This window comes from Phyllobates terribilis, unplaced genomic scaffold (genome assembly GCF_046119375.1).
Source record: "Phyllobates terribilis strain yellow unplaced genomic scaffold, ASM4611937v1 Scaffold_8__6_contigs__length_399053987, whole genome shotgun sequence".
Classification (NCBI taxonomy): domain Eukaryota; kingdom Metazoa; phylum Chordata; class Amphibia; order Anura; family Dendrobatidae; genus Phyllobates; species Phyllobates terribilis.
Window position 1 is genome coordinate 343689222 of NW_027362768.1, and position 24638 is coordinate 343713859.

The following is a 24638-nucleotide window of genomic DNA, read 5'->3' on the forward strand; positions in this document are numbered from 1 at the left end:
GCTACGCGAGCGGTTCTACTGGGCTGGCATGAGGAAAGCAATCGAGAGATGGTGTCGAGAATGTGGTCCATGCAACCTGAGGCGGAAAGACCGTGACAGCCAGAGGGCTCCCCTGCAGCCCATCATCACCAAACAGCCACTAGAACTGGTGGCCTTGGACCACGTGAAGCTAGCCCCAAGCAGGTCAGGCTATGTCTACGCTCTAACCATAGTAGACCACTACTCCCGGTTCCTGGTAGTAGTGCCAGTAAAAGACCAGACGGCTCAGACGGCAGCCAAAGCGTTCCAACAGCACTTTTGTCGCCCGCACGGTTACCCTGAACAAGTGCTTACTGACCAAGGTCCAGCCTTTGAAGCAGAGGTGTTCCAGGAATTCTGTAACTTGTACGGCTGCAAGAAAGTCAGGACGACGCCGTATCATCCCCAGACCAAGGGGTTGTGTGAAAAGATGAACCAGGTGGTGATAGACCTGTTGAAGACGTTGCCCCTTGAAGAACATAGCCTGTGGCCAGAGAAGTTACCAGATTTGGTGGACCTATATAATCACATCCCGGTGAACTCCACCAACTGTACACCCGCTTACTTGATGAGAGCAAGACCTGGTAAGCTACCCATTGACTTGGACATGGGAGTCTTAACACCAGAGATGACATCACCAGATGCAGATTGGGATACAGAGCGGCAGCAACAATACCGCAAGGTGCAAGACTGTGTTGAGAGAAGTTTGTCCCAGGCGAGACAGAAGCAAGAGAAAACTTACATTCAGCACACACCTGCCGTTCCCTTATCACCTGGAGAACAGGTACTTAAGAGGAAGAGACGAGTCCATTAATTAGATGACCAGTGGGAGGTTGAGCCATACACCGTCCTCCCTTCGAATTACGACAACACCAAAGTGTGCCTCATCAGCAAAGATGGAGGGGAAACTTTAGCGGCAGTCCCAAGAGATCACTTGAAGATATGTCCTGAACAGTTGAAGCACACAGAAGAAGATCAAGGCAGCCCTCGGCCCACAGAAGAGGTGGAAAAAACGGTTCAGACAGTCCTCTGAGAATTTCCCCGGTCTTGGGCGCAGGTGAACAAAGCGATTGTGGTACCTGTCCTGACCTTTCTCCAAGCGGCCTCACCGGAAGCTGCAGAGGCTCCAGAACATCTGGAAGACCAGTCGGCCCCAGAGACAGATGCTTCATCATCAGCAGATCAGGAGAATCTACCCTCTGCTAGCAGTGAGCCTGTCGTACCCATGGTGAGCCAAAGAATTCGTAGGAGATTACCCAGCCTACCGGTGTTACCTTAGACTACCTGTAGTGTAGTTCACACTGAACCCACCACACCAGGGGTAGACACTAGGGACCAGGGTAGGACAGTGACAACTAACGTACTACGTAGATCGACTAGGAGTACAAAAGGTCAGCTCCCTGCTCGCTGGAGAATCTAAAGTATAAGAGAACTAAAGTGTATGTTGTTTATAGTTGTACCCGTTAAATAGTCTTGGAAATGTATATTTGTTGAATTTATGGACAATTGGACCACAGGACTAGGTGTGGTCAGGACAATATTGAATATAGTTACTAATTGGCCTTGAAAATAAACCGCAGGCGTGGATGAAGACCAGGCCCACCGAAAGAGTGCCCTGAAGCCACGCCCAGGGACAATGCACAAAGTGGGTTGATGGGTTCCCACCAGCCAAATTACAGTAACCAGGATTGTGGCGTAAGGACTAAGCGCCGCAGTGACTGCTTTCAATTTTTGTTGGGTTTTTCTAATTGTTGACTTTGTAACCTGTTTGTAATGTGAATTGCTAATTGTTAATTTTGAAAGGTATCCTCGGTCCGGGTGTACTGAAGTTAACTAGGGGGGAATGTGGCACCCCAGGGGTCCGGTTGCCACAGTGGCATTGCCTCCCTCACAAGAGGTGATGCCATGCCTGGAAGCAAGGAGGGGTCCCCTAATCAGGTTTACTAGCATACAACACTTTCCTGGCTCCAGACCAGCAAAGGGAGTTCCTCCCCTTAGCAACTGGGATCTGGAGGCGGGGTTAGTGAGACTTAGTGTGAGGAGTTGAAGTCAGGACGTCGAGGAGAGAGGAGCTGGGGACTGGAGCTGCACGGAAGCTCACCCCAGAAGAACCGAACACGGGAGTCCGAGGCTGTGGGGCACCGAAGGCCCAGCAGTAGAAACCGGAGGGCAGGAGACTGCAGGTCTCCTGGCCCCATCAGACGCCCGGAGGCTCAGAAGCACCGCAGGGTCCAGCACCGCCATGTGGGAGCGACGCATCAGAAAGGCCCAAGCTGCCTGCCATACGGGTGAGCACAGAAACGATGCACTCAGGGACGAGGGCCACCACACAGCTACAAGCAGCAGGGCCAAAGAGTTTAGTGGAAAGGGAAGGCCTCCAACTTCACCTGGCAAGGAGGATTCTTTACTTGCTTCCAGGCTGCCCGGACTTCCACCTCTGGCCAGTACCCTAGTCCCGGTTTGCCTAGTCACCGCCATTATAAAGATAAGAGGAAAACGCCATTAAGTTGTGGACTGATTATTGCTGCGCCATCAAATCCTGCACTACAACGCCCAGCATAACCCATAACATCTACACTGCCCTGGAGCTAAGCTCTACCTGTGGAGAGCCACACCATCCCTGCTGCAGTAACATCAGCTCCAGAGGACTGCTCCGCAGCGGCGGCTCCCCTAGCAGCATACCACAGGTGGCGTCACAAACTTTATACAATCACTATAAATCCCGTATCAATAACCCCTTTTTATTGACCGCCCTGGGTCACGGACCGGGTCACCGCCACTGTAACATCCCCCCAGCATTTACTGGCCCGGCACCAGGTACCCCACGGCCCAGGGGGCGCGTCATATACACAGCTCAGCATTCCGAGCTCTGCTAGATCTGCAGCAGACAAAACTGTGATTCTATCACATCTGCTGCACCCAGTAAACTAAGCCATACATTGCTGGAATCAGGGTCTCTGCCCCTACATCATGCTGCTGTCAAATTACATAGCAAACACCTGCTAACAGGTAATAATTTATAATACAACAAAATAACAATGACCAATAGGACCTTGAATGTAATAAGGGGCATACCACTAAACATTATATGAACCAGAGAGACCATAGGTATTTTCAAAACCCCAAAGTAGCATAATCAAAACACCATATGTTAGATTAAAAAAGATCAATGCTTTATTTATATATATATTTTTTTAAATAACACATAGGTATAAATAACATGTGTGAAAGGACATAACATGGGCATGTGAGGCAGCAGGGAGTAGATAAAGACACAGCTGGTATCCAATTCACATTGGACCTATAATAGGTCACATAGTCCAACCCATACAATCCATAAGTCACAAAAAATGTGTGCAGAAAAAGTTATAGAAAAAGTTTTAATGACATAGATCAAGTGACCTGTAACAAGTCACAGTATAGACAACCATCAAAAGTTTTTTCAGCAACACATAAAGTACAAGCATCACATGGAAATGGTTAAGTAAGGCATACTTAGTGAAAGTAAACAGATAACCAGCAGTGCCAGGGGAGACCCCGACACAGCTGGTATCAAATTCACATTGGACCTATATAGATCACATAGTCCAACCCATACAATCCATAAGTCACAAACAATGTGTGCAGAAAAAGTTATAAAAAAAAAAAAGTTATAATGACATAGATCAAGTGACCTGTAACAAGTCACAGTATAGTCAACCATCAGAAGTTTTATCAGCAACACATAAAAAGTACAAACATCACATGGAAAGGGTTAAGTAAGACATACTTAGTGAAAGTAAACAGATAACCAGCAGTGCCAGGGGAGGCCCCGACACAGCTAGTATCAAATTCATATTAGACCTATAATAGGTCACATAGTCCAACCCATACAATCCACAAGTCACAAACAATGAGTGCAGAGAAAGTTATAGAAAGAGTTATAATGACATAGATCAAGTGACCTGTAACAAGTCACAGTATAAACAACCATCAGAAGTTTTTTCAGAAACGCATAAAAAGTACAAACATTACATGGAAAGGGTTAAGTAAGGCATACTTAGTGAGAGTAAACAGATAACCAGCAGTGTCAGGGGAGGCCCCTGAAACACGTGTTTCTGTACTTCCTCAGGGAAGGCCTCCCCTGATACTGCTGGTTATCTGTTTACTCTCACTAAGTATGCCTTACTTAACCCTTTCCATGTGATGTTTGTACTTTTTATGTGTTGCTGAAAAAACTTCTGATGGTTGTTTATACTGTGACTTGTTACAGGTCACTTGATCTATGTCATTATAACTTTTTCTATAACTTTCTCTGCACACATTGTTTGTGACTTGTGGATTGTATGGGGTGGACTATGTGACCTATTATAGGTCCAATGTGAATTGGATACCAGCTGTGTCTTTATCTACCCCCTGCTGCCTCACATGCCCATGTTATGTCCTTTCACACATGTTATGTATACCTATGTGTTATTTTTTTTTTAAATATATAAATAAAGCATTGATCTTTTTTAGTCTAACATATGGTGTTTTGATTATGTTACTTTGGGGTTTTGAAAATACCTATGATCTCTCTGGTTCATACAGGTGATATTTTATGTAGACTTCCATATCCCTTTAAGGCACATGTGCCTAATCGGACCATGATGTTAATGTGTGCCGTATATATCCTTCAGGCCACAAGAAAAGCTGGATAACGACGCCTGTGGTTTACTGACATGGCAGCCACGCGACTTTCCCAGAAACGGAATTAGCCAGAACACTGCAGACAAGCGAAGGACTTGCATTTACTGGCGATTCTTCTCAATTTGGAGTTGGATTTCTTTATATCTGGAGAACTTTGTACGAGAAGCTATTTATGGTCTTATATTTCTCATTGATCATATTTATAATATTGCATGGAAAATTCAATCCTACTGACGAACGAAATTTACTGTTTTTATGAGAGAATCAAATTTCAATACGACAAGAAAACTAAATCTAATCAGATATGCTGAAAATATACGGAAATAACAGGGAACGGAGATAGGAGAACTGCTGCATAGGGAAATAAAAAAAAATCAAGGGGTAATGGGATTATTAGATATTCTGTATTTTCTGCAGTCGAATAAAATTATATAAATATATCTTAAAGGGAATGTGTCATTGAAAAAATACCAATTGTTTAAATCATGCTTTTGTGTTACATGTATTTTTTTTTTCATTTTATGATCTGAATTAAAAAAAACAAATTAGTAACCTTGCAGTTCTCACACTGGCCTCTGGGGCTACATTATACTCTAATTTCCTGTCCTTTTGGGAAGTGAAGTGATTGCAGCAGTTTCATTATTGTCAGAAGCAGGATTACATTGATAGGTATCACCTCTATGCACAGGATCCAACATTCACAATAGGCGATGCCACAGCTCACCTCCTACTCCTCCCTTCACAATGACCTCTGCACAAGCTCATCAGATGCTTCAATACAAAAGATAGGGTCTGAGTTAGTCTATTGCTGCTAATGTACGTGTGCATTTCCTGAAACAACAGGAAGTAAGAGTCTAGAAGAGCCCCAGTGACATTATATAGCAGTACTGAGCACTGTAGCTGTGAATCCAACTCTGGTTGAGATAAAACCCCTACTAGAAAGCAGCAGGACTGTCTGACTTTGTCTCTTTTCCCTTGCTCCTCAATAGACTTTAAAGGGAACCTGTCAGGTGACTCAATCAGCCCAAAACGTGGGCAGCATGATCACAGCCTACCTGCAAAATTGCAGCCAGGTATATTATACTTCTGAGAAATATACTTTGAAGATCCGGTCAGGGACCATAACTGGAGACTAAACTAGTCCGGCTCCATCTTCAGCCGGCTCTTCCCAGTGACGTTGCTGGTAACTGACACGTCTATCTCTCACATGTACATAGGGGGAGACCAGTCAATTACTTGCAGCAGTGCTGGGAAAAAAAGCTGGGAAAAGCCAGCCAAGAGGACGCCCGACTTGTCTGATCTCTGGCTATTTATTTAGTGCCAAATTTTGGATCTTGGTGAATTCTGGAGAGTTTTTAGTGGTGTGACCTCATTATTTTATGGGGTTGCCTGGTTTAGACAAGTAACCCTTCAAACTTTCCTCTATCTACCATTTACTGTATCCCGTTTTACGGTATATTTTTGCTCTATTTTGGCTGCTTCCCTTCTTTATAGCACAACAGACATCTTAGAACAAACTTTATCATCGTAAATGTGAGGCTTCAAAGAAGAATAATGTCCCGCGATTCATCACGTCGTTATAGGGAACTTGCCAGCGCTCAGTCATCTGTTACATCTCTCTGCCGGTCACTCAATACCGGATCAATACTGTATTTGCTCTGACATAGGACTAATCAATTAGACAGGGGATATTAATTAGCAGCTATCATATTACTAAAGGAATTAAACACATGAGTCTTTTCTTCCAGGAAAGGACAAGTGTCAGAAGCAATTTATTTCCACTTCATTTTACACTGTAACGCTGGCTCATCAGTGAAGATATCAAGCAGAGATAGGTTATAAAAAGAGAAGGGGGTAAACTATGCTGCAGAGGGTCACATAGGTAGTAGTCATTATGCCCTAAGTACAGTGCAGGAGGAGGGGTGGAGCATGACATCAAAGAATGAGACAGTGTCATGCTCCGCCCCCTCCTGCCCTGCACTGATCATACTAACACAATATATATTCCTGAGTTATGGAATTATTAAGATGTGACGATACAGAGTAAAATCTTAATAAACCAGATGATTAGATTAGTTAAGCCAAGAGAAGTACACTATTGTGTTTAAATTGACTTGTAAATATATGTGTATCTCTGTGGCTGTGGACAGAGCAGTATTTGAATAACCCTGAATGCTGAATTCTATTTGTTTGGAAACAATCATGTTTACTACGCTAATGACAAATTGTACTAAGTCAGCTGAAAGTTTATTTACAATAACCCCTGTGATACCAGCTATATAAATAGATTATCTCACACAATGATAGCTGAGCCATGTGAGTAATGCTGCCCCTTCCCTCAACCTGTGACTGATGACCATACGCAGATGTAAATATAAACAGGGATATCTGCAGTGCTGCAGACAGAATCAAGGAGAAGCAGAAGGAACATGTGTTTTTTTGTAAGAGTCAGACTTGAGCCCAGAGAAGCAGAAAGGAGATGTGTTTCTGTAGCAGAGAGACTTGGGACAGAGAATCAAGGAACATCAAAATAGACCTTAGCAGGAGAATGAGAGACAACCTCCAGGACAGCAGATGGATTGCATGGCATCTAAAGAGACACAGATTTGAATTCTACATGATTCTAGCCTAAGGGTACCGGCCCTGACTGGAAAGATACAGATTTGCTCCATTAACCATCAGAAAGACCATGGATACTTTTGGGGAGACCAGGAGAGGACAAAGAAGTCACCTGGCCCCATGGATATGTTGTTTTGAGGTTGCTAGGAGGGACCCACCGGTCGCCTAGAACCCATGGAGACATTTGGAGTTGCCAGGAGGGACCCACCAGTCACCTGGCCCCACGGAAACTCTCGGAGAGGCCAGGTTGGGACCCTCGGGTCTCCTGGCCTTGTACCTCGATGGACTGCTAGCCTCCTAAGCTTGCCGCTACCTTCTCTCTGTGGGGGTCCACCATAAGCAGGGGGCCACTGGTTGAGGTAGTCGACCCTGGAAGTCTCCAAAGTCACAGCTGTTCTATCCCAGGTGGGCGGAGAAGGAAGGGTGAGACTGTGTAATGTTGTTCCATCTTGGTATTTGCTGGGAGAGTTCTGTGTGTTTCTTGTCCGCTTTTTGGTTCAATAAAGTATTGCCACACTGTTTTACCCTCACCCTGTGTTGTCTGAGTAGCGTTACGCCCACGGAAGACCCCAGGCCTTCACAGAAGAGTTACAGTGGTGCTTGAAAGTTTCCATATTTTTCGTATTTTTGCCTCAATTTAACTCAAAACTACACCAGATTTTTGCAACAATCCTAAAATTATAAAATGAGAACCAACTAAAACAATTGTGTCAAATATATACAGTATATAAATATAATATTGTCCAAACTCTTTAGACAATACCTTAGATACCTTTTTTAGCCTGATGAACATCAGCAATTTTTCTGAGGTCCTCAGAAGTCTCCTTAGTTCTTGGCACAATACTCTTCTACAAACGTGTTCTGAAGATCAGACTTTGATAGATCCCTCTTCTTTAAATAAAACAGGTCGCCCACTCACACGTGATTGTCATCCCATTGATTGAAAACACCAGACTATAATTTCACCTTCAAATTATCTGCTAATCCTAAAGGTTCACATAATTTTGCCACTCACAAACATGTGATAATGTATCATTTTCCACTTTTAAAAAAATATATTTTTCACTCATTTGTTTGATTTGGTTCTTTATCTACTTTTTAGGACTTTTTTTTATAAAAAAAATTAATGTAGTTTTAGGTCAAATTTGTGCGGTAATAAGGAAATTCTCAAAGGTTCACAAACTTTCAAACATCACTGTATATGACATTTTAATATGTAATTCTTATTTAGATATAAAGACTATAAACAGCTCGGTTTTGCGCAAAATACACAAAATAATCACTGGGACCTCTAATTCCCATTAGAATAGAGGTCTCGATCCCCAGTTCCTCTTCACTGTTGTTACTCACACCTCCTTGATCCCAAACCAGGCAGTGCATGCTCTCCGGCCACAGAAACTCAACGTGTTCCTGTGATGTCCCACACTCAAGCCTTATAGAACAACTCAGGACACTGTTTGAGTATTGTGGTACTTGGCGTCCATGTCGCCACCGAGGACTGCTTATTTGTTCTTGGCACTCCAGTACTACTTGGCTCTGCTACACTTCTAGCCAACTCTGCCTTGGACTCTGTTACATACCTAGCTCTGCTACATCACTGGGCACCCTTGCCATATCGCTGTACTAACTCTAATGACTAGAATTCTGTTACAAACGCAGCTCTGCTATATCACTGGACAATTCTGACTTATCGCTGCACCAGCTGTGACTTGGACTTTGTGACAAACCCAGCTCTACTATGTTACTGGGTAACCTTGCCTTATCGCTGTACCAGCTCTGCATTGGACTCTGTGACAAACCCAGCTCTGCTATATCACTGAGTAACCTTGCCTTATCACTGTACCAGCTATGCCTTGGACTCTGTGACAAACCCAGCTCTACTATATCACTGAGTAACCTTGCCTTATCACTGTGCCAGCTCTGCCTTGGACTCTGAGACAAACCCAGCTCTTCTACATAACTGGGTAACCTTGCCTTATCACTGTGCCAACTCTGCCTTGGACTCTGTGACAGACCTAGCTCTGCTACATCACTGGGCACCCTTGCCATATCGCTGTACTAACTCTAATGACTAGAATTCTGTGACATACGCAGCTCTGCTATATCACTGGACAATTCCGACTTGTTATCGCTGCACCACCTGTGACTTGGACTTTGTGACAAACCCAGCTCTACTATGTTACTTGGTAACGTTGCCTTATCGGTGTTCCAGCTCTGCATTGGACTCTGACAAACCCAGCTCTGCTATATCACTGAGTAACCTTGCCTTATCACTGTACCAGCTATGCCTTGGACTCTGTGAAAACCTAGCCCTGCTACATTGCTGAGTAACCTTGCCTTATCACTGTACCAGTTCTTCCTCGGACTCCGTGACAAACCCAGCACTGCTACATCACTGAGTAACCTTGCCTTATCACTGTGCCAGCTCAGTCTTGGACTCTGTGACAAACCCAGCGCTGCTATATCGCTGAGTAACCTTGTCTTATCACTGTACCAGCTCTTCCTCAGACTCTGTGACAAACCCAGCTCTGCTACATCACTGAGTAACCTTGCCTTATCATTGTGCCAGCTTTGCCTTGGAGTCTGTAACAAACCCAGCTCTGCTATATCACTGAGTAACCTTGTCTTATCAGTGGGCAAGCTCTGCCTTGGACTCTGTGACAAACCCAGCTCTGCTATATAACTGGGTAACTTTGCCTTATCACTGTGCCAACTCTGCCTTGGACTCTGAGACAAACCTAGCTCTGCTACATCACTGGGTAACCCTGCCTTATCGCTGTACCAGCTCTGCCTTGGACTCTATGACAACCTCACTTCTGCTATTTCTCTTAGTTAAGTATTCAATACCGCTCAACTAGTTTTACTTTGAAACTTCCTATGTTAGTCAACCCTTCGCTGTCTATGCCTGTCCATGTAATGGCATGATTAAGTCCACCAGAACAGGAATCACTTTTGAAGAGCAGCTCTTCCTCTTGGCTCATAAAGTGGAAACCAACAGTCAAAACTCTGTATGTGGTGATAGGGCTTTATATTCATGAGAAACACCAATATTCAATTGGGGTATTTGGAGTTAATAATATGGGGGTCCTCATTCTTCCCCTTCATCAGCTAGCCAAAATAGAAAGCACTCAAGAAAGTCTCTCTCTGGAGGACAGGGAATGTCCATCACAGCCTATTGGTTTTTATAGACCCCATGCAATACTTCATTCTTCCTGTGGGGGTGCTGCAGAGAAATTACACACTTACTGTCAGATTCCTATGCATATTACAGCTGATCACGGGGGGTCCCTGCTTATTTTTGCATTAAAAAGTTTGATGAAATACAAAATTGCCATTTTTCTTTTAACAAACACGTGCAATAGATGATTTCAGCTGCAAATGGTTGAAGGTCCAAGGTTACAATATTTATTCACCACAATAGCCTGTACTTTACTCCTACTCAGATATTGTACCGTGCAACTGACCTTCTCTACGCCCAAAGCCCTCGTGGGCCCCCGATTGCATTGCAGAGATCAGACATAAAAAGGCTGGGTAGTAAAAGTGCTAAACAAAAAAAGTCCAAATGGGAATTGAAAAGAAAGAGAGAGAGAGAAATAGCAAATGTGTTCATGCCGCAAATGTCTTCTCAGTAACAAATGATAATGTCTATTGAAATGAGAAAAAGTCAAATGGCATTAACTCCAACTTCTTCCTTCCAGTCTCAGCATGGGGTCACCTTGCTGTTGTGAAACGTGGCTTTCACTATTATGCCGTTGAGATTAATAAGGCCGGGGACGCTATTTATACAAGTTGAGGTGACACCGCGTACGGCCGGATCCGGGATGATGTCTTCATTTATTACCATGTTTTAGAAATCAGTCAGATCACACAATAGATGTATGGGAGGCATTCATCAAGTACCTGATTAAATATTCACAATATAAAAAAAAGGAGAACTATACATCATCATAGTTCCGTGAAAGTCAGGAAGCAATCCGCAATAATTCGCTGAAATTTATATAAAAAAATGTACAAAAGGGAAAGTACTAATGTAAAGTGACCAAGGGCGGTAACCATGACCGAGTTTCTGCCTTCTTATACCCTGGCACTTCACAGGAAACTCGTGGCCCAGTCCCAATGTGCTGGGGTGCATCACACTCACTTGTAGGCCGCTGGCCTCCGTGGTCTCCAGGCCTCCATCTTCAGGAGCCACTACATATAACTCAGTGGACACCCAGTTCGTTTCAACCAACAGAAGTTTAGTGGACAGTCCAAGTTCATCAGAATGTAACACGCATTATCGATCATGGCACTTCTTATTCCTTATTTCTTTACCACAGTACATTTCCTTAGCACGATACGTTTCCTTAGCACAGTACATTTCCTTGTACAGTACGTTTCCTTAGCACAGTATGTTTCCTTAGCACAGTACATTTGCTTAGCATGATAGGTTTCCTTTGCACAGTATGTTTCCTTAGCACAGTACATTTCCTTAGCACAGTACGTTTCCTTAGCACGATAGGTTTCCTTTGCACAGTACGCTTCCTTAGCACAGTACGTTTCCTTAGCACAGTACATTTTCTTAGCACAGTACTTTTCCTTAGCACAGTACATTTCCTTAGCACGATACGTTTCCTTAGCACAGTACGTTTCCTTGTACAGTAAGTTTCCTTAGCACCGTATGTTTCCTTAGCACAGTACATTTCCTTAGCACAGTACGTTTCCTTAGCACAGTACATTTCCTTAGCACAGTACATTTCCTTAGCACGATAGGTTTCCTTAGCACAGTACGTTTCCTTAGCACAGTATGTTTCCTTAGCACAGTACGTTTCCTTAGCACAGTATGTTTCCTTAGCACAGTACATTTCCTTAGCACGATAGGTTTCCTTAGCACAGTACGTTTCCTTAGCACAGTATGTTTCCTTAGCACAGTACGTTTCCTTAGCACAGTACGTTTCCTTAGCACAGTATGCTTCCTTAGCACAGTATGTTTCCTTAGCACAGTACGTTTCCTTAGCACAGTACATTTCCTTAGCACAGTACGTTTCCTTAGCACAGTATGCTTCCTTAGCACAGTATGTTTCCTTAGCACAGTACCTTTCCTTAGCACAGTACTTTTCCTTAGCACAGTATGTTTCCTTAGCACAGTATGTTTCCTTAGCACAGTACGTTTCCTTAGCACAGTACGTTTCCTTAGCACAGTATGTTTCCTTAGCACAGTATGTTTCCTTAGCACAGTACGTTTCCTTAGCACAGTTTGTTTCCTTAGCACAGTACGTTTAGTTAGCACAGTACATTTCCTTGTACAGTACGTTTCCTTAGCACAGTATGTTTCCTTAGCACAGTACGTTTCCTTAGCACAGTACATTTCCTTAGCCCAGTATGTTTCCTTAGCACAGTACGTTTCCTTAGCACAGTACATTTCCTTAGCACAGTACGTTTCCTTAGCACAGTATGCTTCCTTAGCACAGTATGTTTCCTTAGCACAGTACCTTTCCTTAGCACAGTACTTTTCCTTAGCACAGTATGTTTCCTTAGCACAGTACGTTTCCTTAGCACAGTATGTTTCCTTAGCACAGTACATTTCCTTAGCACAGTATGTTTCCTTAGCACAGTATGTTTCCTTAGCACAGTACGTTTCCTTAGCACAGTACATTTCCTTGTACAGTACGTTTCCTTAGCACAGTATGTTTCCTTAGCACAGTAGGTTTCCTTAGCACGGTACGTTTCCTTAGCCCAGTATGTTTCCTTAGCACAGTACGTTTCCTTAGCACAGTATGTTTCCTTAGCACAGTACATTTCCTTGTACAGTACGTTTCCTTAGCACAGTATGTTTCCTTAGCACAGTATGTTTCCTTAGCACAGTATACGCTTCCTTAGCACAGTGCATCTTCAGCATTACTACCTGTCCCTCCTGGACTAACCCTATATTCACTTGGTCCTTCAACCTCAGAGATTTCCCGTTCAGTCCCACAGTGCACCCAGGATCCCTTACCTTCCCTAGTCGCGGTTCCGCATCCATCATCCCCTGTACACCAGAGGATATGGCACTCTCCAGATTAGTCATATCGAGCCCTGAGTTCAGGATGTTGCAGGAATGTTCACAAAGGATTCTAGTAAGGCCTCCCACTGCCTTGAACGATAGGTTCTTGCTACACTAGCAGTCTACTGCACTTGAACTTGTCCTTGGTAACTGTACTTCCCTATCTGAGCCACTACTAGGAAGCAGTCCCTGTTTACTGGACTTGTCCCTCCCACTATGGGCTAGTCCCAACCTTTAACTGTATGTAGCTGCCAGAACTTCCCCAAACATTATACACTAAATATATTACACCTATAACGCTTACCCTATAGTCACTATCTCTTATCTGTATGTACTAAAGGCCCCGTCACACTTAGCGACGCTGCAACGATCCCGACAATGGTACGACCTGTCAGGGATCGTTTCTGCGTCGCTATGTGGTCGCTGGTGAGCTGTCAAACAGGCAGGCTCACCAACGATCAGGGGAGCAGCAACATCATGGAAAGAATCTTTCCACGATGTCCTGCTCCTGGTTACGAGCCTGCTGAAACAGGAGCAGGCTGGTAACCATGGTAAACATCGGGTTACTAGGGGCACACGTGCACCTAGTAACCCGTTGTTTATCATGGTTACCACTCTGCTACAGTGAGCGGAAGGTTACCGCTCACTTTAGCAGGCTGGTAACCATGGTAAACATCGGGTTACTAGGGGCACACGCGCACCTAGTAACCCGATGTTTACCATGGTTACCAGCCTGATCGCTGCTCCCGCTGGTCACACACAGCGATGTGTGCTGACCAGCGGGAGGGCAACGACCAAAAAATGGTCCAGGACACTTTGCAGCGATCAGCGACCTCACAGCAGGGGCCTGATCGCTGCAAAGTGTCACACATAGCGACATCGCTGGTGAGGTCGCTGTTGCGTCACCAAAACCGTGACTCAGCAGCGATCTTGCTAGCGATCTCGCTATGTGAGACGGGGGCTTTAGCCTATTGCCTTATCTTATGTCCTTGATCCTAATCTATATCTCTACCCTATGCTGTACACTAACATATCACAATCTATTCTCAATATACACTGAAACCGCAGTACCTAGTTCACATTTCACATAATACATTATATGTATAAAACGTGTGACATTATAGATATGATGCGATTGGTGACGGGTAGGAGCGTAACAGTACAGTCCACCACTATTACACTAACATAGGTTATAGGGACAGCAGCTGATTGTGGATTTGGCTGGACAGACATGAAGGAACCTATTTTCCTTGGAGTTTAGCATTGCAATGCAACGACTTTCGCTGTGTGTCTCTTACAACGTACCATTATATTTCGATATCGGAATGATCCTTTAACATCCCCCATTTTGTATATAGGTCTAAAATGAATCTATAATACTATTTTGTAATAGTATTTTTATATGCGTGCTCTCTTTTAATAGCCACTAGGGGGAGCTAAGGATTTATGAACTTAATATTGAAGTCAACAGGAGCTGTATCAATCTATATGCAGAGAGCTCCCTCTAATGGTGGCTGCAAAACTGTGATAGACCACAGCAAATGGGAAGCAATTCAGTGCTGTTCCACCTCTAGTAGGTACACCACTGTATGGGCAATGTTTCATAAAAGCAAAGAAAAGAGAGCGGATTTAATATTAGCATCCACTAATTGGGTTCAGTCAATACTGATTATTGCTTTTGAGACTTTAGAAATAAGGCTCCCATTAGCCTCCGAGCGTTATTGCAGCCCCGGGCTGTCTTGGCAGATCTGAACTGCGGTCATTACTGGAAAAATGAAGGAACTGTGATTTATTGTGCTACCATTTGTGCGGCTACAATGCAAATTTACAGGAAATATTTATGTTAAATTACAATTTTAGAAGAACGACTCTATCAGGATTTGACTCCAAACCTGCAGCCATCTCAGGGTGGATTACCTTTTTTTTTTTGCACAAAGCATCCACACTTATTAAAACTTGTGGTCACTATATTTTATGTAATGGCTTAAATATTGTATGACACCGGGATATAAGAGAAAGTAAAATCAGCCAATAATAAGACATACAGCATTGTAGTTCATAAAATTACAAAATGACTCATGATTCTAATTAGAGACTACGGAATTCTGACTATGGAAGAAAAGGAGACATTTAAATGTTATTTTTTGCCTTGCAGAGCCCTCTAGTGGTCATCCTGAAAAGTGTGAGATTGCAGAGACAACGGTGGGTAAAGGAGAAGAATGGAAGATGATGGGCACCTCCCTGAAGACCTTGGTGTTATGATTAAATGCCATCCTTGTATGTTGCCGTTCAATACACTGGTTATTACATGGCACTGATGCCTTATCTTTTGTACTCGGCAGCTGCTGCCATTTCATGATTAACGTTATTGTTCATTGTTATCCCTTTCAAGTGAAGGTAAATGGGAGAATAGGCAGGGAAAGGTTAACAGTAAGTCAGGCCCTGACGCTGCGAGAAATTCTGATAGCAAAGGAAGGAGTTTGCTTGTAAGTTCCAGTGAGTTGTTAGTCCCTTAGATAGGCCACAGTGTGGGTGGGTCAGGAATGAGGAACAGTGCTAGCAGGCATAAAAGTGGCAATTTGGATCATTTGTGCCCAGGAAAATGGAGCAGAGAATGGAGAGCTCAGCTACAGTGAGATTGGAGATTGGAATCCAAGAAGGTATAGCTATGTGTGGACCCTAAAACAGCAAAGGAAAAGATGGGGGTATGAGGCAACGTATAGGCTGGACGTGGAAATGTTATTGAAAGAGTATTGGGCTTGCCTGCTGGGGCACCGGTACTGTGCGCAAAAGGACTGAAAGTAGAAGGAAAGCAGTTTGAATCCTTTGTGCCCAGGAAAGTGGAGCAGAGGATGGAGAGCTCAGCTGCAGTGAGAATGGAGATTGGAACCCAGAAAGGTATAGCTATGTGGGGATGCTAAAACAGCAAAGGAGAAAATGGTAGTCTGAGGCAACGTATAGTCCGGACGTGGAAGTGTTACTGAAAGAGTATTGGGCTTGCCTGGTTGGGGCAACGGTATTGTGCACAAGAGGACTGAAAGTAGAAGGAAGACATAACTTATAAGATGGATGGTCAAAGCCAGCTTGATCTTGCAATATTCAGATGCAGTAGAGGAAATGTGCCACCATGCGTAAGGCTGGATTCACAATGCATTTTAGCCTATAGTCAGTGGCTCCATAGGGGCTTATGTCCAAAGCCCTGGAGAGTGGGAAGGGGCCATTGACTGTAATGATGCAGAAGGAGTCACTATATACTCTGTTGGACATCAGTTTCAGCTATATGGGCCATAAATCGCAGTGAGAACCCAGCTGAACCGATAAGTGCAGGCTTCAGTTCAACACAGTAAATATGTCAACTAAGTTTTGTACCTGCTACCCTCTCCACAAATGTTCCATCATGTCCTACAGTAAAGTCAAGTATATTTGTATAAACTGGACAGACTCCCTTCTTATAAGCACTGGTTATTCTAGGTTCCTGTGTCATCTAACACTGTGCGGCCCAGAGAGAGGTATTTAAAAAGGTCACAAACACACACATGGGTAACCTGTTTCACTGGTGTGTAGGGTTGAAATGACACATCTCAGCCCATGTGACCGTTATAGGTATATGTCTAAGAGTAAATTTCCTCACTGCAGAAATTTATGCAACTGAAAATCGCTTCCATTCATGTGAATGGGAAAGTTGCAACAAAATCTGTCGCAAATACGCAATGTGTGAATATACCTCACAAGAAAGAGTTTCCCTTTAAAAAAAATCTGTTAAATTGCTTAATTAGGACAAATCAACTAATGATAATTGCTTAAATGCACCTTAAAGGGAATCTGTCAGTAGGTTTTTGCTATCTCATCTGGATGCAGCAAAGCAACCCCACAACATTATGGATCCTCCACCATGCTTAACTGTTGGTAAGGTGTTCTTTTCCTTATAAACTTCATTGCGCAGTTTGTAAACAAACTTTTGCTTTGCATTGCCAAAAAGCTATATTTTTGTTTCATCTGTCCACAGAATATTTTCCCAGAAGGATTTTGGTTTGTCAAGGTACTCTTTGGCAAAGATCAGTCATTCCTTTTTATGCCTTTTCTTCAGCAATGGTTTCTTTCTTGGCCTTCACCAATAAAGCTCCGCTTTGTTTAGTGTGCGTTGTATGGTGCTTGTTGAAACCATGACCCCAGACTGTTCCAAGTTGGCCTTCAGGTCTTTGGATGTATGATGTGGTGTTTTTTCCACCATTCACACCAACCTTCGAAGACATCTCTTGTCAATTTCCTCTTTCCCCACCATCCAGGGAGGTTCTTGACTGTTCCATGCTTGGCAAACTTCTTAACATTTTGCATTTGGGATACCACGGTCTTTTGAGATGGCCTTATACCCTTTGAAAGTCTTGTGTTTGCTAATAATAGCAGTTCTCAGACAGCTCCTTTGTCTTCACCATTGTGACAAAGGAACAGGGTCTACCATGTGGCTTTTTAAAACACTGAAGTCATCATTCATTGGCTAATTCATGTCACATGGGCACCGACAATTAATCACAGATGAAGCTCTTTTGTGATTTACCACAGGCGAGTCAAAATGTGTTTCCTTACTAAATTAATGTAAAGGGTGCCAATACCAGTGACACAGAAAGCTTTAGGTTTTTCTATTTTTCCCTCCCATTGTTTTTAGTTTTAAATTATTGTTTATAATTTTCTCTTTAGTATTTAACATGAGTCTCTATACAAAAAAACTGTTTCACTTGATTCATTTTTTTCAGGAGATATTCCACATTATGTACTTAAACTTCATGGCTGCTAATAACGATTAGCAGGACTGTAGGCAAACTGACAGACATACAGACATATAATTGCACAACCCCCCAACATATTATAAAATTGCGCCCTTTGGAGCTTATTGACAGATTTTTATGATAAAATAAATAAATGAGAATAAACGACATGGGGTCCCCCCATTTTTTGTAACCAGCAAAGGTAAAGCAGAAAGCTATATGCTGATATTATCAGGCTGGGCAGGCCCTTCCCAGTCTGAAAATACAAGCATCACATGAGATGCTCCAATTCTGGCGCTTCGCCTTGGATCTTCCTGATGCCCTGGTGCGTTGTCAATTGGTGTAATGGTAGTTGGGGTTGATGTCAGCTATGAATTGTCCAAAAACACAGCTGATATCAAGCCCTTGTGCTAGTAATGTAGAGGTGTCTATCAGACACCCCCATTACTAGCTTTGTAAGAAAAAAGAAAAACACATACAAAAAACTTTATTCAAGTAAACTCCCCTGGACACTATCACTTGTTCACCAAATTATTAGAAAGAAAAGTTCCCACGCAGCTCCTCAGTAGTCTATCGAATCCAATGTAGTCGAAAGCGCAAAGTGACCAGGAACATCTGAAGAGCAATGACTTTATTGACCTTATTGATCTTCTGACGTTCCTGGTCACTCTGCGCTCTGGGGTACGTCCGATTCGGTGGACTACGGTGGGCCTGCGTGGGAACTTTTTTTCTAATAAAGTGGTGAATGAGGGACAGTGTCTTGTTTTTATTTCTCTCTGTTTATGTTTTTCAGGTCTCCATTTGTGGACTATGTCGGATTCGGTGGAGTATGGTGGACCTGCATGAGAACTTTTTCTTTAATAAATTGGTGGACCAGGGAAAATGTGGGGGTAAGTATTTGTTTAAATAAAGATTTTGTGTGTGTGCTTTTTCTTTTTACTTACTGGGTTAGTAATGGTGGTGTCTGACAGACACTTCTCCATTACTAACACCAGTGCTTGATGCCAGCTGTGATGTTGGACAACTCATGGCTGACATCAATCCCAAGCCCCAATGCCCTGATTGCCAACACACCAGGGCATTTGGGAAGAGCCATGGTAAAACACCAGAATTGGAGAATCTCATGTGATGCGCCACTTCTGGGGCAGCAGTGGGCTCTTATTTTTAAGTTAAGAAGGGACTAATAACCATGGACCTTCACGGCCTGATAATATCAGCTCTCAGCTGTCTGCTTTACCTTTGCTTGCTACACAAAAATGTGACTGACTTGAAGTCAAATGGTGAAAAAATGCTGCAACAACTCTGAAAGAATTGACATGCTGCAGATTTGAATCTGCACCGAATCTGCAAGTCAGAAATAAGCAACGTGTGCATGACACTTCAGAATTCACATTCACTTTGCTGGCATCAGGATTCCCTTTAGGTTTAGTAATAAATCCACGTGACAAAAACACAGCAAACACATGACATGTACATACAGCCTTATCGTTGGAAATAACCCTCTAAAGTGATTGTACAAACCAAACAGCCACTTCAGAGAGGAAGTGAACTTCTTCTCTAGCACTACCTATAGGATACACAATCCTAAAACTCAATATCGACCCTTTAGAGCAAGGTCCTCAAACTACGGCCCGCGGGCCACATGCGGCCCGCGGAGGACTTTTATCCAGCCCGCCGGGCTATGGGCGGAGGAGTGGGGAGCGGTGTCAGCGCCCGCCCTTCTCCCCCGCTTGCTCAGGGCCCCGGCAGCCGGATACTTACCTCTCCCCGTGCCTCTGCAGATCCGCTGTCTTCCTGCTCTGCGCTTCCTGTGACGTCTCAGGTCAGAGGGCGCGGTGACGTCTTTACACCGCACCCTCCCGAGTGCCATCACAGGCAGCACAGAGCAGGACGCCGCCGCCGCGACGCTGGAGTCCAGACCAGAGTAAAGCAGCGGCAGCAAGTGAGAAGTGAGGTGAGTATTGGATTTTTTTTATGTATGGAGGCATAGGTCATTATATGGGGGGGTGACATCCTGCAAGGGGTATAATATGGGGGGGTGACATCCTGCATGGGGCATGATATGGGGGGGTGACATCCTGCATGGGGCATTATATGGGGGGGTGACATGCTGCAAGTGGCATTATATGGGGGGGTGACATGCTGCATGGGGCATTATATGGGGGGGTGACATGCTGCATGGGGCATTATATGGGGGGGTGACATGCTGCATGGGGCATTATATGGGGGGTGACATGCTGCATGGGGCATTATATGGGGGGTGACATGCTGCATGGGGCATTATAAAGACAGGGGAGTGATATCCTGCATGGGGCATTATATGGGGGGGTGACATGCTGCATGGGGCATTATATGGGGGGGGGTGACATGCTGCATGGGGCATTATAAAAACAGGGGAGTGATATCCTGCATGGGGCATTATATGGGGGAGTGACATGCTGCATGGGGCATTATATGGGGGGGTGACATGCTGCATGGGGCATTATATGGGGGGTGACATCCTGCATGGGGCATTATATGGGGGGTGACATCCTGCATGGGGCATTATATGGGGGGTGACATCCTGCATGGGGCATTATATTGGGGGTGACATCCTGCATGGGGCATTATAAAGACAGGGGAGTGATATCCTGCATGGGGCATTATATGGGGGGTGACATCCTGCATGGGGCATTATATGGGGGGTGACATCCTGCATGGGGCATTATATGGGGGGTGACATCCTGCATGGGGCATTATATGGGGGGTGACATCCTGCATGGGGCATTATATTGGGGGTGACATCCTGCATGGGGCATTATATGGGGGGGAAAGGGACATCCTGCATGGGGCATTATATGGGGGGAAAGGGACATCCTGCATGGGGCATAATATGGGGGGGGTGACATGCTGCATGGGGCATAATATGGGGGGGTGACATGCTGCATGGGGCATAATATGGGGGGTGACATGCTGCATGGGGCATTATATGGGGGGGGTGACATGCTGCATGGGGCATTATATGGGGGGTGGCATCCAGCATGGGGCATTATAAGGGGGGAACAGCCTGCATGGGGCATTATAAGGGGTGGAACAACCTGCATATTGCATTATAAGGGGGAAACAGCCTGCCTATTGGGAACATTTACCTGCCCATTGAGGACCTATGCTGCCTATTGGGTACATTTACCTGCCTATTGGGGACATATGCTGCCTATTGGGAATATTTACCTGCCTATTGGGGACCTATGCTGCCTATTGGGTACATTTACCTGCCCATTGAGGACCTATGCTGCCTATTGGGTACATTTACCTGCCTATTGGGGACATATGCTGCCTATTGGGAATATTTACCTGCCTATTGGGGACCTATGCTGCCTATTGGGTACATTTACCTGCCCATTGAGGACCTATGCTGCCTATTGGGTACATTTACCTGCCTATTGAGGACCTATGCTGCCTATTGGGAACATTTACCTGCCCATTGAGGACCTATGCTGCCTATTGGGTACATTTACCTGCCTATTGGGGACATTTACCTGCCTATTGGGGACATTTACCTGCCTATTGGGGACATTTACCTGCCTATTGAGGACCTATGCTTCCTATTGGGTACAGTTACCTACCTATTGAAATACCGGTTGATTTAACTTTACTTGTTCTTCATTTTAAATATTGTATTTGTTCCTGTATTGTTTTTTTTACTACAAAATAAGATATGTGCAGTGTGCATAGGAATTTGTTCATAGTTTTTTTAAAAAACTATATTCCGGCCCTCCAATGGTCTGAGGGACCGTGAACTGGCCCCCTGTTTAAAAAGTTTGAGGACCCCTGCTTTAGAGAGCCCTGCCTCATGATTTAGGATAAGAAGCCAAACCAGACACCCTATTTGCAGATACATGTTTCGGGGTGTTTTACCCTCATCAGTGCAAATGAAGAGATCTAATTTGGCTGGGTGAGGGGCCTCTAACGGGATCTAAGGGAGAACGTTTCTCCTTGTTGAGAGCAGCAAACCGGTGTTAGAAGGCTTATAGGCCATGCAATGCTCCCCTGGGAATTTATACCCTCTGTAAAGGATTAAAAAGACATATCTGCTTTTTTCCAAAAACAGCAACACACCTTTTAATTGGTCGAGTCTGGTTCTGCGGCTCAGCCCTTTTCATTTTAATAAGGCTGAACTGCAATACCAGACTAAACCTCTGGACAGGTGTGGCGCTGTTTCTGAAAATAAGAAGCCATTTTTTTTAAAATTTTGTACCACCACATTACCTGAAAAACACAAAGGATGACATGACTACTGTTCAAATAAAATAGATATCACAAATGTTCAAATTTAATAGATGACATAACTGTTCTTTAAAAATAAGAGATGACATCACTATTTTAAATACAAGATGACATAATTAATCCCATAGTTTTTTGATAAAGACTTTCATGTGTTCTCTCTGAGCTGCTAGTACTTTGATTAGGAACGTTTAAAAAATTATTTTCTATAGTCTAACTGGTCTGTTCAAGTGTGTTCATTTTGGGGGAGGGTGGTTAATAATTAAACAGGATCTGTCACTTGCTATAAATATGTAATTTTCTTTATCTGATGTAAATGTCGCTGTTCTCCTGAATCCGACTATTTTTTTCTTTTACTTCTACTCCTCTCCGTTCCTGAGATATGGCCCTTTATTCCCTATATATAAATCTAGTCTTTTAAGCCAAGTGGGCATTGTCATCAACTCTTCTCCGTGGGTGTCTTCTCAAGGACCACTCCCAGTTGGCTAAGAGACGAGATTTATATACAGGGAAGAGAAGGCTATATCTCTGAAACGCAGAGGCGTAGGAACAAAATAAAAACATCGCCGGATTCAGGAGAACAGCGGCTTTTACACCAGGCAAAAAAATTCCATAATTATGTCAAGTGACAGATCCTCTTTAAAGCATTTTCTGGCCTCTACATAAAATTTATAGGCAACATGGATGGTGTCAAAATAATAAAATAATCAAATCAGGCAAACTCATCTACTCTAACTCCCATGAATCCTTTTCCGGCCAGAACAGGAAATAAAAATGTCTCGTTCTTTGGTCACCTGACATTTGAGGTTTGGAATTGGCTGCAGTGATCAGGTCTAATGTGCCTCCAGTCACCTGACCGCTGCAGCTAATCACAGGTCTGAACCATCAGGTGAATGTAGAACGAGAAGTGCAGCTCGTGCTGGATTTGCGGGAGGTTAGAGAAGGTGAGTACGGCTCATTTTATTTTTTTATTACATCATCCCTGACAATTCCATTAATCCGAACTTGATTACAATATACAAAATTGAAAGACCTCCCAGACTTCTGAAATCAAGTCTCCTCAGAGCAGCGTCCCCCAAAGTTTTCTTTGCCGTAAAGCAAGAGCCCCCCGTCACTGGATGTACATTTAAAGGGGCAGGAAAAATAGGACATAGCATGTAAAAAAAAGGAAAAAGGCGTTTTTTTGCAATAAATAAATTGTGCCAATCTTACAAAAGGTGGTTCTAAAAAGTTGGCAAATATGAGTAAAACCCTACGGTAAGTGATATGACTAGCTGGAAAGCCTTCATTGCATCATCTGATTGTGCGGTGGAAAACCTAGTGAAGGAAATGGGCTAAATTTAATACCGCCATCCTCCTCACTGATTCACATGCATTATGCTAAGTCTTTTCCCATCTGGGAGCGGAGACTAGTACAGTATGAAGCCAAGATCATTACAGTGTACAAAATTGTACTAAATAATTCAGCTCCGGGCTCCATTTTACTACAGCGGTGGAGTCGCGGCTACAAAATAAAACTAAATAAACAGGTAAAGGTTGACAAGGAAAATACAATGTGGATTCTGAATCTCTACGGAAGGATTAGAGAGAAAAAAAAAGAAATGAAAAACATAAAACAAAATGATGAACGGGGAAAACACTGATTCCACACGGAACGAACAAAATAAATCCAGGATTTATGGGAAATTAAAGTAACCTTCCACATGAGGCCTGATACCAGGAGGACAGATCGGTTATCATTGTCAACAGGGCCATGAATTAGCAATGGCTAAAAGACCGGACGAGATATTAATTGGCCTCGGAGGCGGGTAATGAGCTGAACGGTTCGTACCTGTTTGCCCTCGGGAGTTAAGGCTTGAGGCTGACAACATTTTACAGCACACCATTAAGACATAGGCCAAGATGAGCCAGTGAGTCAGGAGCATGGAATTGGCACTGAATCTCATCCTAAAGGGAGGAAAATGCAAGATTATGTTATAGTCAGTGAGGACAGAGGGGTTGGGGGGCACACATGTAACAAGACTTAGGAACCGGATCAGGGGTGCAATCAGTAATCAAAGTGGAGTGAATGGAGCGTTTTTCAAATTGGGTTTCATTCAAAAATTCTAAACAATTTATCTTCTGCATCCTTTAAGTATCACTGGACATAGCAGGCTGGAGAATGAGTTAACTGTAAATCTTTCAGTGAGCTCATTCTGATGGTAGAGTTTGTAATTATTTAATCTCCTGAACATATACTATAGATAAAATGAGGAGAAGAAGAACAACAACAAGAAGAACAACAA

General features: G+C 43.7%; 1 protein-coding gene across 1 annotated transcript in view; it reads right to left on the bottom strand.

Moving 5' to 3' along the window:
* Positions 1 to 24638, bottom strand: part of TAFA4 (TAFA chemokine like family member 4) — a 272904-nt gene that overhangs the window by 158104 nt on the left and 90162 nt on the right. Inside the window, exon 3 of the mRNA XM_073644714.1 lies at positions 24185 to 24300. Coding sequence (XP_073500815.1) covers positions 24185 to 24300 — 116 coding nt within the window. The remainder of the gene's footprint in view (positions 1 to 24184; positions 24301 to 24638) is intronic.